Source organism: Bos grunniens, chromosome 1, assembly GCF_055505025.1.
Source record: "Bos grunniens cultivar Pamir isolate PY7600 chromosome 1, Bosgru_T2T1.0, whole genome shotgun sequence".
Classification (NCBI taxonomy): Eukaryota; Metazoa; Chordata; class Mammalia; order Artiodactyla; family Bovidae; genus Bos; species Bos grunniens.
The window spans coordinates 18255564-18268573 of record NC_141165.1 but is presented as its reverse complement, the minus strand read 5'-3'; the positions used below and the strand labels follow the sequence as shown (position 1 = coordinate 18268573).

At 39.0% G+C, this 13010-nt stretch overlaps 1 protein-coding gene and 1 pseudogene across 5 annotated transcripts in view; one reads left to right on the top strand and one right to left on the bottom strand.

The window, feature by feature from the left end:
* Nucleotides 1-13010, bottom strand: part of BRWD1 (bromodomain and WD repeat domain containing 1) — a 122861-nt gene that overhangs the window by 65166 nt on the left and 44685 nt on the right. For all 4 annotated transcript variants that reach the window (XR_015143081.1, XM_086343160.1, XM_086343087.1 and 1 more), the window contains 3 exons: nt 10774-10902; nt 10374-10599; nt 5859-6044 (listed from right to left, as the gene is read on the bottom strand). Coding sequence is in view for 2 of the 4 variants with exons in the window: in XM_086343160.1 (XP_086199286.1) it covers nt 5859-6044; nt 10374-10599; nt 10774-10902 (541 nt within the window). In the remaining 2 variants the exon portion in view is untranslated. The remainder of the gene's footprint in view (nt 1-5858; nt 6045-10373; nt 10600-10773; nt 10903-13010) is intronic.
* LOC147379074 (large ribosomal subunit protein uL1 pseudogene) lies at nt 827-3887 on the top strand (annotated as a pseudogene). Its single transcript, XR_015143196.1, has one exon. The product of XR_015143196.1 is annotated as a large ribosomal subunit protein uL1 pseudogene (transcript).

Below are 13010 nucleotides of genomic sequence, written 5' to 3'. Positions count from 1 at the left end.
CTAAGCCACTCAGGCAGGCAGCCTGCCAGAGACCATTATTAAAAATTCACAAAAATGTGAAGTGGGGATATGCCAGCAGCACCTGAAATGGAGCTAGGGGAGTGGGTAACAGGGCAATGTGGACAACACTGAGCCCTGAGCCTGCGCAGAGCTGGGCAAGCAGACACAGGAGGTGGCAGGGTAACCTCCCAGGAGCTGGAAGTCACAAAGGATGGAGACTACCCTGAGGGGTTGCAGGGCGGAAGCCCAGGCAAGTACTTGTTTCCTTAAAATACAGGGTGAGCACAGGGAACTCTACTCAATGCTCTGTGGTTACCTAGATGGAAAGAAATTCCAAAGAAGAGGGGATATATCTATATGTATAGGTAATTCACTTTGCTGCACAGGAGAAATTAACACAATGTTGTAAAGCAACTATACTCAAAAAAAATTTTTTTTAAGAAAGTTAAAAAAACAAAAACAAGAGTGAAGAGGACTCTGCTACTAACTGGGGGCGATGTACTTTTTGGCCACCTCTAAAAAGCAGAGACATTATTTTGCCAACAAAGGTCCGTCTAGTCAAGGCTATGGTTTTTCCAGTGGTCATGTACGGATGTGAGAGTTGGACTATAAAGAAAGCTGAGCACCAAAGAATTGATGCTTTTGAACTGTGGTGTTGGAGAAGACTCTTGAGAGTCCCTTGGACTGCAAGGAGATCCAACAGCCCATCCTAAAGGAGATGAGTCCTGGGTGTTCATTGGAAGGACTGATGTTGAAGCTGAAACTCCAATACTTTGGAGTTTGGCCACCTCATGCAAAGAGCTGACTCATTTGAAAAGACCTTGATGCTGGGAAAGATTGAGGGCAGGAGGAGAAAGGGACGACAGAGGATGAGATGGTTGGATGGCATCATCGACTCGATGGACATGGGTTTGGGTGGACTCCGGGAGTTGGTGACGGACAGGGAGGCCTGGTATGCTGTGGTTCATGGGGTCACAAAGAGTCAGACACGACTGAGCGACTGAACTGAACTGAACTGATGCCAAGAGCTGACTCATTTGAAAAGACCCTGATGCTGGGAAAGACTGAAGGCAGGAGGAGAAGGGGACGACAGAGGATGAAGTGGTTGGATGGAATCAACAACTCCATGGAGATGAGTTTGAGTAAACTCCAGGAGTTGGTGAATGGACAGGCAGGCCTGGTGTGCTGTGGTCCATGGGATTGCGAAGAGTCAGACACGACTGAGTGACTGAACTGAACTGAAGGAGGCTATTAAATTTTACTTCAAATATACCAGCTCTCCTTGCCTAGGATAAAATTCAAATATGAGTGAATGCAACTTCTGCACTCTTCGACATACAACATTCTGTTTACCGATCAAATGGGAACCAGTCTGTACTGCACAACATACTATACTTCATCTATTAAAAATGACATTAAGTGAGCCTGCTATTAATCCAAAATTTATATTAAAACATACTGATGTTTAAGAAACAATTTTTGCATTTAGAACTAAAAATAAATTCTAAATTTAACTGCCCAAGTCACAGCATTATTCTCCAACAATTTGAAGAAAACATGCACAGGTTACTTATCTCAGGTTACTTTTCATACTTGCTGTTCAAAGTATGAAAAATAACATGAGTGACCATAAACAGACTAATCACAAAGAATGGTTATTCCACACAGTGGAATACTATGAAGCTATAAAAAGGAATGAAGAAGAGTTCTATGAATGGATAGGAGTGATTTCTAGAATATACTGTACAGGAAAAAAGCAAGGTGTGCAGAGGAATGCATACATATCTTGAGTCACTTGCTCTGATGCACTGAGATAAACACAGCAGCAACTATGCAGTGTGTGTGTGTGTGTGTGTGTGTGCGCGTGCGCGCGCGCGCGTGCGCACTTGTGTTATTTTCGTAGTCGTGTCCGACTCTTTGCAACCCCATAGACTGTAGCCCACCAGGACACTCTGTCCATGGGATTCTCCAGGCGAGAACACTGGAGTGGGTTGCCATTTCCTTTTCCAAAAGGAACTATAGAAAGAAAAGAAAGTGAAGTTGCTCAGTTGTGTCCGACTCTTTGCGACCCCATGGACTGTAGCCTACCAGGCTCCTCCATCCATGGAATTTTCCAGGCAGGAGTACTGGAATGCATTACCATCTCCTTCTCCAGTATTCTTGCCTAAAATGTTGAACCTGAATCCAATTATGAGATAATGAGACACATGTAGGGAACTGAGGAAAAATTGAGGGAAAATCTGTGAAATAACAGGCCTGAACTCTCGTAAGTACCAGCACCATAAGGGAACTGTTCTGCTGCTGCTGCTAAGTCGCTTCAGTCATGTCCGACTCTGTGCGACCCCACAGATGGCAGCCCACCAGGCTCCCCGGTCCCTGGGATTCTCCAGGCAAGAACACTGGAGTGGGTTGCCATTTCCTTCTCCAATGTATGAAAGGGAAAAGTGAAAGTGAAGTCGCTCTGTCATGTCCGACTCTTCGAGACCCCATGGTCTGCAGCCTACCAGGCTCCTCCGTCCATGGGATTTTCCAGGCAAGAGTACTGGAGTGGGGTGCCACTGCCTTATCCAGTTCTAAATTAGGAGAAATAATAATTAAGCACACCAACCAAGGCTTGATTAAATCCTAAAATTTTAAAAAGCCCTGAAGGACAATTTTGGAACAAGTGAGGAAATAGGAAGATTGTACATTAGGTAGCAGTATTTTATAGTTTGTATACTGTACAGTATTATAAAGTTTGTTGACCTATGATCACTATATTATGAACATATAAAAATGCTTCTGGTTCTTGGAAGATACAGAATCATGTCTGAAGGGATAAAGTTCACAGTATCTCCAACTTGCTCTAAAATTTAGGAAAAAATTACCAGAGACAGAAATTATTTCAAGTGTATATGAGAACCATACAAGACTTAGTATCATTTCTGTTTGAGATTAGTAAACTCTCAAAAGTACCCAAAAGTCCATCAAGAGAATGAATGAATAAAATCAGATATAGGCATACAATAGAGTACACAAGTCAAAATTAATCCAATGCAATAACTGATTAATCTTAAAAATACAGCATTCTAATGGCAGAAAACGAAGAGGAACTAAAGAGCCTCTTGACAAGGGTGAAAGAGGACAGTGAAAAGCTTGCTTAAAACTTAACATTCAGCTCTTTTCCGGTTATCGTGGCGTAGGGAACTATGAGCAGCAAAGTCTCCCGCGACACCCTCTACGAGGTGGTGTGGGAAGTCCTGCACAGGAACCAGCGCAAGCGCAGAAGGTTTTTGGAGACGGTGGAGCTTCAGATCAGCCTGAAGAACTATGACCCTCAGAAGGACAAATGCTTCTCAGGCACCATCAGGTTTAAGTCCACTCCCCGCCCCAAGTTCTCCGTGTGTGTCTTGGGGGACCAGCAGCATTGTGATGAGGTCAAGGCTGTGGATATCCCCCACATGGACCTCGAGGCGCTGAAAAAACTCAACAAGAATAAAAAACTGGTCAAGAAGCTGGCCAAGAAATACGATGCCTTTTTGGCTTCAGAGTCTCTGATCAAGCAGATCCCCCAAATCCTGGGCCCAGGCCTAATCAAGGCTGCCAAGTTCCCTTCCTTGATGACCCACAATAAGAACATGGTGGCCAAAGTTGATGAAGTGAAGTCCACAATCAAGTTCCAGATGAAGAAGGTGCTGTGTCTGGCAGTGGCTGTTGGCCACGTGAAGATGACAGATGATGAGCTTGTGTACAATATCCACTAAGCTGTCAACTTCCTGGTGTCATTGCTCACGAAAAATTGGCAGACTGTCAGGGCCTTGCACATTAAGAGCACCATGGGCAAGCCCCAGCGTCTGTACTAAGGCACAGCTTAATAAACCATACTAAACCATCAAAAAAAAAAAAAACAACTCAACATTCAAAAAAGTAAGATCATGGCATCCAGTCCCATCACTTCATGGTAAATAGATGGGAAAACAGTGGAAACAGTGACAGATTTTTTTTTTACCTGGGCTCCAAAATCACTGCAGATGGTGACTGCAGCCATGAAATTAAAAGACGCTTCCTCCCTGGAAGAAAAGCCTGACAAACCAATATAGCATATTAAAAAGCAGAGACATCAATTTGCTAACAAAGGTCTGTCTAGTCGAAGCTATATGGTTTTTCCAGTAGTCAGCTATGAATGTGAGAGTTGGATCACAGAGGCAGAGTGCCGAAGAATTGATGCTTTCAAATTGTGGTCCTGGAGAAAACTCTTGAGAGTCCCTTGGACAGCAAGGAGATCAAACCAGTCAATCCTAAAGGAAATCAACCTTGAAAATTCATTGGAAGGACTGTTCCTGAAGCTGAAGTCCCAATACTTTGGCTACCTGATACAAAGACCCAACTCACTGGAAAAGACCCTGATGCTGGGAAAGATTGAGGGCAGGTGGAGAAGGCGACAACAGAGGATGAGATGGTTGGATAGCATCACCAACTCAATGGACATGAATCGTGAGCAAACTCTGGGAGACAAAGGAGAATAGAGAAGACTGGAGTGCTGTAGTCCCTGGAGTCACAAAGAATCAGACACAAAGTTCCCTTTATAAACCTTTTTATAGTTTCAAAACAAAAGCTTTTTATTAATACATTTAAGAATGTCAAGTTTATTTTTAGAATGCAAAGGAAGGATCAACAGAATTGTCATCTTGGGAGAGGGAAATAGAGCAGGACCACATAAAAGATGTGATTATCATGATTTTTTAAAAAAAGAAAAAGAGCATCTGTGAACCAATGATAAGACTATGTCAATAACAAAATTTGAGAGTTTTGTTGCTGTTGTTAAGTATTTACTTATTTACTTGGCTATACCTGGTCTTAGCTGCAGCATGCAGGATCTAGTTCCCTGACCAGGGATCGAACCCAGGCTCCCTGCACTAAGAGCATGGAATCTCAGTCACTCAACTACCAGGGGTTCCAAGAACAAAGTTTTGATAGACCCGATTCTGTGCTGCTAGAAACCAAAACAACTAAATATATAAAAGAAGTAAAACTTAAAGTATAACGCAATAATTTTAAAGAGAATTAATGAAACTTCTTTAACAGTCATTTCAAATAAAAATCTAAAGCTCTCCGAGTTTTCTGGAGTTCAGTGGTTACAACTCTGTCCTTTCACTGCTGAGGACCTGGGTTTGATTCCTCGCCAGGAAATTAGATCCCATTGGTCATGTGGCCAAAATAATAATAATAAAAAATCTAAAGTCTATTAGATGAAAGAGAGCAAGAGTGAAAGGGCAGAAAGAGCTGAAGAAACTGTTCAGAACAGAGCAGGAGCAATAAGAGATAGGAAATTCTATAGCATTTTATGGACTCAAAAAGAGGTTTTAACTTTCCCAGAGTTCAGTTGCATAACAATCATCCATCTCTTCTAGATTATTTCCATTAGTATAATTATTACCACATTCCAGTATTAAGTACTCTGCCCTGAAATTCACTGCAAGCTTTCTGATTCTACAAGAAACATTAGGGCTCTACTCAACTTTTTAAAAGATTACATAAAAAGGAAACCTAATGTTCCTTCAGAAAACACTTTGTTCTCTAATCTTTTTAACTCAAAACAATTTAATATAATTTTGTAAATACTCTTATTTTAGAGCAAAAAGACTTCAACAGCCTTTCAAAGTACCTGAAATTCAAATGCTCATTTCTTAGTCTTTCAACCTTATACCTAATAAAGCTATCCTCCAGACTTCTGCTCAAAGTTGTAAACGTATACTGCTTAGTATACTGCTTTTATACTGATAAGTTTTTCACACTGGATGCAGGGGACAATGACTTGATTTATTTGTCAATTTCAATCTAGCCATGTTAAGGCAAAATACCTCTGCTATATTTCTTACCTCTTCGGGGTGTTTCTTCCCCATTTGAAAGTCCACTTGGAACAGCCTCCTGACCTGCTCCCATTCTCTGATCTTGCTGCTGCTGCAACTGTCTTATCATTCCATCCAGGACACTGCGCTCTGGGCTTCGTTCACCATTATCATTGGTTTGCAGGCTTATAATTTGTTCTATTACCTCTCCATCACCTGCAAATTCAATGAATGAATATCACATCATAATACATACAAAGATGGAAAAAAAACTTTCAACAATTAAAATTACATTAGAAATTGTCAGAAGACTTGTTTTTCAAAAATAATCATTCAAGATAGCCTTTATTTTCACAACTAATTAAGTTAGAGAAAAGACTCAAAACTAACTTTACGGTACTAATTTCCACAAAAACCTCAACAGAGCTTCTGAAATCTGTCAAATTAAGTAGAGGAAAACACATTTCAGCAAAAATCTTGTTTTTCTGTTTCAGATCAATGCCTCTTATTTACACATTTCATTAAAATCTTATTTCCCAAGGTCTCCGACTATAACAGATCAACAAAGAATCAACTGGACTTCACTGTAAACCTCTGAGTTTTCTATGCAACTCCGTCTCTGATGTAGAGTAAAGCACTGGCATTTCTTTAGTCTTAAGAAATAAAAAAGAGTGAGTAACACCTTTTTGGCCTTCAGCAAATGACCACTCCGAACTCCAGCTATAATTCTTCAGATATAAAATCAGATTTTTTTAAGTGTCTTTGCTTCTTTATTTTTCAAACCACCCTTATGGCAGAAAGTGAAGAGGAACTAAAAAGCCTCTTGATGAAAGTGCAAGTGGAGAGTGAAAAAGTTGGCTTAAAGTTCAACATTCAGAAAACGAAGATCATGGCGTCTGGTCCCATCACTTCATGGGAAATAGATGGGGAAACAGTGGAAACAGTGTCAGACTTTATTTTTTTGGCTCAAAAATCACTGCAGATGGTGACTGCAGCCATGAAATTAAAAGACGCTTACTCCTTGGAAGGAAAGTTATGACCAACCTAGATAGCATATTGAAAAGCAGAGACATTACTTTGCCAACAAAGGTCCGTCTAGTCAAGGCTATGGTTTTTCCTGTGGTCATGTATGGATGTGAGAGTTGGACTGTGAAGAAGGCTGAGCGCCGAAGAATTGATGCTTTTGAACTGTGGTGTTGGAGAAGACTCTTGAGAGTCCCTTGGACTGCAAGGACATCCAACCAGTCCATTCTGAAGATCAGCCCTGGGATTTCTTTGGAAGGAATGATGCTGAAGCTGAAACTCCAGTACTTTGGCCACCTCATGCGAAGAGTTGACTCACTGGAAAAGACTCTGATGCTGGGAGGGATTGGGGGCAGGAGGAGAAGGGGATGACAGAGGATGAGATGGCTGGATGGCATCACTGACTTGATGGACGTTTGATTCTGGGTGAACTCCGGGAGTTGGTGATGGACAGGGAGGCCTGGCGTGCTGCGATTCATGGGGTCGCAAAGAGTCGGACACGACTGAGCAACTGAACTGAACTGAACTGAATACATTTTCAGAGATATTTAATACAGTCATACTTATTGTAAATGGAGAAAAAGTGCTGGATAGTTGTGGAGTCTTGAAACGTACTTAAGACACTAACATTTATATACATAAACAATTCCTTACTTGTCCTCCCACCATAAAATACATCTTTGAACACAGAACACAGACCTTCCAACCACACCAACTTATAAGAAACTTCTAACAAATTGAAATGAATAGGGTATTAGGCAAAAAGACTGCAAAGATACACATGTATACATGCATCCACAGTAACACATGAGAAACTGAAAAATGTCATACTATTTCAGGGAAAAAAAGAATACTTCTATCCTACTACATGAGTTAGATTCCCTTGTATCTCAGATAACATCTCCATTTTACTACGGAAATCAATGAAGAACTTAAAAGAGCTAAACAAAAATCACTGAAGCTTTTTTGATGACTCTTAAAAAAAAAAAAAAAAAAGAGCTAAGAAAGCAGAAGTAGAGCCCTAATCTAAAAGGATAAAAAGACTTTCATTAGAACCAGGAGTAACATAACATTCCTAAGATCACAACATGGAACCAAAGGGAAAAGAGCAGAAAAGGAGACTTCCAATCCTCTCCCCTCTCCCCAGAAACCCATTTAACATTTCTCTCCTGGCCCTGGACTTAGACGTAAGCTTGGCAAACACCATTAGGAATGATACTGGTTTCTATCCGGCATAATGCAACCACTATACAAATATTAAAGAAGGCTTCAATGCTACAGTATTCTTTCACTACAAAATACTACAGCACTGGAAAAAATACAAGAAAGAAGGGCTTTCAAATACTGGATAACTGGGACCCCTGAGAGAAGACAATAGAGTCCAGTCTTTGGATTGCTCCAGGTAACAGCATGGAGGCAATTTCCAAGGTGTAGAACAAGGAGAGGGAACCCAAATACCATCCAGAAATCACAATGAGTTGAGAGACAGAGGTCAGGGTCTGGGAGCAAGCGGGAAGACTAAAATATGCAGATTGGTTAGAATTGAAAAGATATGCCATGATAACACTAATTTTAAAAAAACTGGATTATTTACATTAATATGAAACAGTCTTCAAAACAAGAAATACTCTCCCAAGAATAAACAGGGACATTTCATAATGATGAAAGAATTCACAAAGAGCACAATCTGAAATGTGTATTTACATAATAACAGAATTTTAAAACACATAAAGCAAAAACTGATTGAATCAAAGGAAAAAAAATAAGACAAATCCACAGGATAGTTGGATATGTCAGCACTCCTTAAAACAGCCACAAAATGGGAAAAAGCCAAGTGTTCTCCAGCTACTAGTGAATGGAGAAATAATGGTATATCCATGCAATGGTGCATGATCACTAAAGAAAAAAAAAAAAAAAAAAAGACTGATATCTGCAACAGGAATGAATCTCAAAAGCACCATGCTAAGTTAAAGAAGCCAGACACAACAGACTACATATTGTATGATTTCAATGATATAAAAATACTTTAAAAGGAAAAATTAAAGTGACAACAGTCATTACAAGAGGCCAGGAGAAGGGAGAGGAATAATTCTACACAGGCTCAGGAGAATTTCTGGGGGCACTGGAAATGCTCTGTATTTGGATTGTGGTGGTGGCTTACATAACTCATTTGAACTGCACACTTAAAAGTGGTGAATTTTGCTGTATGTAAAGTATACTTCAATCAAACTAATAAAAAGAATTTGGAAGAGTAAACATATGGTGATTTACATTAATCTTTAACCTTAAAGTTTTAGCAAATCAATCCTCATCCAAACAAAAGTATCTTTTTAAATTTTATTTTTAATTGGAGGATAATTGCTTTACAATGTTGCATTGTTTTCTGCCATACATCAACATGAATCAAGTCATAGGTATACACATCCCCTCCCTCTTGTACCCCCTACCACCTCCCACTTTATTGCAAAGACGTATCTTTTTTCCTTTGCTTAGTACAAGAATATTAGAGAAAAACACTACACTGCTATGAACAAAAACAAAACAAAGCAAAACACCTCTGCCCTTGGCTAGGACAGGCAAAGGACAAGATGGAACTGGAACCTTCTCTGCCAGAAAGTTAGTGTTCCAGGAATGATGGGGACTTGGGAAAGGACACAAAACTCAGCCTAAAGGGTTTTCACAGCCAAATTCAAGGATAACATGAACAACTTAGTAACAACAGTACTGGATTTTAACTCACTATATAATGATCTGGAAGTCCAGACTAAAACTTAATAAATGAGAGAGTAGTAGATGGTCAGCTAATGGTAAAATGAAAAAGCAATGATAGAAGAGTTAGAAAACCATTTCACAACCTTCAGAACAACTACTGATTCAGGCAAGAATTACCAATGGATCCTGAAAGTTATAGGTAAAATTAGAAAAGGAACAGGTTATTTACACAAGTTACTAAATAATTACAAAGAGGAAAAAACCTTCAGAGTGGAGAACTTTGGCAGATACCCAGTGTTCAAAGTCAACACCACCAATAATTGGATGAAACACAGTCACAGGCATCCTGACATGATACTCCAAGAAGACTACATCATTTATGTTGTGCTCTTCAAAAATGCACAACCTGAACTTAATGACAGCTAAATTTAATGTTCAGTCCCAAATTAAAATCTACACCAGGGAGAGAAAAAAACCTGTAACAGGCATTATTAGAATAACAAAATTTGATTACAGGCTATAATAGTATAAATGTTAAATGTTCTATTTTTGATAACTGTTTATGATTACATAAGAAAACATATTTTTTCTTAGAAAATACATACTTAAGTATTTAGTGGTAAATGGACATGAGGCCCAGAACTTAAGTCTCAAGTGGTTCACAACAATGATATCTATCTAGAGATAGAATAATAAAACAAACATTGCAAAATATTAAGGACTGGTAAATCTGAAAGTACAAGAGTTCTCTGTATTATTACTTACATTTTTCAAATTAAAAAAAAATTTTTTTAAAGGTTTAGCACTTACTTGTTGCCACATAGCCTAGTTGTGGAACCAAATGTTCATCTGCAGAATTTTCTCGGCCAGGCACTAATCGCTGATACTTAGTTGGATGAGGGTTTCCGTCTACATCTACCAAGAACGGTGGAGGCATAAGGTGAGGGGCCTGCTGAGTCTGCTCGTCTAAGACGTAATTATTAGAATCCCTAATCAGCGGTCGATAGTCAGTATGGAAGAACATCTGGTCAGGAATCTAGAAATGGAAAGTTTACAGACTGAAATTTTGAGGATTAAACATGTTAAAGAACATAAATATTAACCAGTTAATTTTATTGGAAAGGATAAAAAATCAAATCAATACATCTAACCTATTTTAAAAACATCCTTCTTAACTATTTACATGCTCTAAGAAAGTATGTAAAATGACCTTTTCATATGGCTTGCTGCATCCAAAACCAAATATCAGAAGGTGACCATGAGAATCTGTACAGGCAAAATGCTGTCCATCCTGTGAAAACTTACAATCAAAGACAGCTCCATGTCCTTGTCCTTCAATCTAGGAAACAAAGATGGAAATTTTTATAACCATTTCTATGTAACACCTTTAGTTATTATATAAAATTCTGATTTAAAAATGAATTTTTCATTAAGCACGTCAATATTTTCATAAAGTAAAATTCACTTTAGATATCACTGGCCTAGAAAAAACCTTGATGGATCTTCTGAGAATTAGTTCTCAAAATGATCAAATGAAGGATCATAAACCAACCCCAAGTGAAGGCTTTCTTTACGTCTTATGAGAGAATGAAACCTCCATAAACTTTCTAATACATAACAAAAATCTATTGATTAATAACTTTGGGAAATGATTAAAGATTAATAAAGTTTGTTATTCATGAATTAAAATCAATACTTTTATGGAGTTTAAGCTTTCCACTTAATGACTAACCACCATGCAAAATTTGTAATGCTGCAAGTGTCTCAAGGGTGCATATGTAAATTCTTACACCTGCAACTACCTTACTTCAGACTGCCACAAATTTCTAAGTGTGTTGTGAATGTTGGGCTTCCCTCATAGTTCAGTTGGTAAAGAATCACCTGCAATGCAGGAGACCCTGGTTCGATTCCTGGGTCAGGAAGATCCCCTGTAGAAGGGAAAGGCTATCCACTCCAGTATTCTGGCCTGGAGAATTCCATGGACTGTATAGTCCATGGGGTGGCAGAGTTAGACACAAATGAACAACTTTCACTTTCATGAATGTTGCCTTAAATAAGTAACTTCTAAACTGCTTTATTCTTGTTACTTTAACTCTAAATTCAATTAGTTTAGTATTAACAATTTATAGTTAGATGAGATGTTTCATTAACTCATTAGTACAGAGCTATGCATACTTGCTGTTTCAGCCTATAAATAATAATTAAAATTCAGGACAAGTTAACCTAAATCGGTACTGGAAAAAGGAATCATCCACCCAAACAAAACAGAAGTATTTATTTTCACTGCCAGAACAAACTCTCATACATACCTAAATACCCACTTGAAAAACAATTCACTTCTGCTATACCACACATGAAAGAGTGCCTTTAACAAAATGGGGGGAAATTAAGGTATTAGGATACTTAGGGACCTGCTGAATAAGATAATGCCCCCCTGACCTGAGACTCTCAGTCCAAGTAAAGCAAAGGCAGGTGGGGAGGCAAGAGCCCTGGGCTGGTCAGGCAAAGTTGGTGGCAGTTACTTTGCTACCACACATGTGCAAATAACCTCAGCAAAAGTTAAGGGTACCTACTAAGAAGGAAGTTTCCGAAGTGGGCAAACCTACCTAAGCAGAGCAAGACACACACCGCGTTTTATCTGCTGTCAGAAGAGTCCTACACAATCATTCCTAATAAAACAAAAATAGCCTGCAAATGTATCTGGAGAACACTTCAATGTCACACGATGTTTGTTGTGTTAGTCACTCAGTCGTGTCCGACTCTTTGCAACCCCACAGACTGTAGCCTACCAGGCTCCTCAGTCCATAGGACTTTCCAGGCAAGCGTACTGGAGTGGGTTGCCATTTCCTTCTCCAGGGGATCTTCCCGACCCAGGGATCAAACCCAGGTCTCCCACATTGTAGGCAGACGCTTTACCGTCTGAGCCACACACTATGTTTACTACTTTTTTAATGAAACTCTGTCTTATTAGCTTAAAACCCAAGAATTAGGAGACTCTCGGGTGATCAGTAAAGGTAAGAATTATTCAGCCTACAAGGTCAATTTCTGGTATCTGACTAGAAATAAAACCACCATTGTCCGTTTGAGACTTTTCAGGTTACTCTTTGGCTTAGTGGTTATTTTAGATTATATTCTGTTTAAAGCCTGAATTAATGTAGTCTTCTGTTTTAACAGATTAATTTTAGGATGTTCCTATTGAGTTTTAAAGGACAATTAAGAAGATGGATGTACCTATGAATTTTAAGGCCAAAGAAAAACTAAAGAAGGCTTATTTGTTTTCCAAGGATTCTGAACAGAGATGTAACATTCAGAGATGCCTAATGATGTACTTTATGCTATTTGAATTGTTTTAGTGCATTTAATGTTAGTAAATAAAACACTTTATTTTGGACAGTTAAACTGTCCAATGTAAGCATACTGAAATTAAAATTTTAAAGGTTAAAAAAA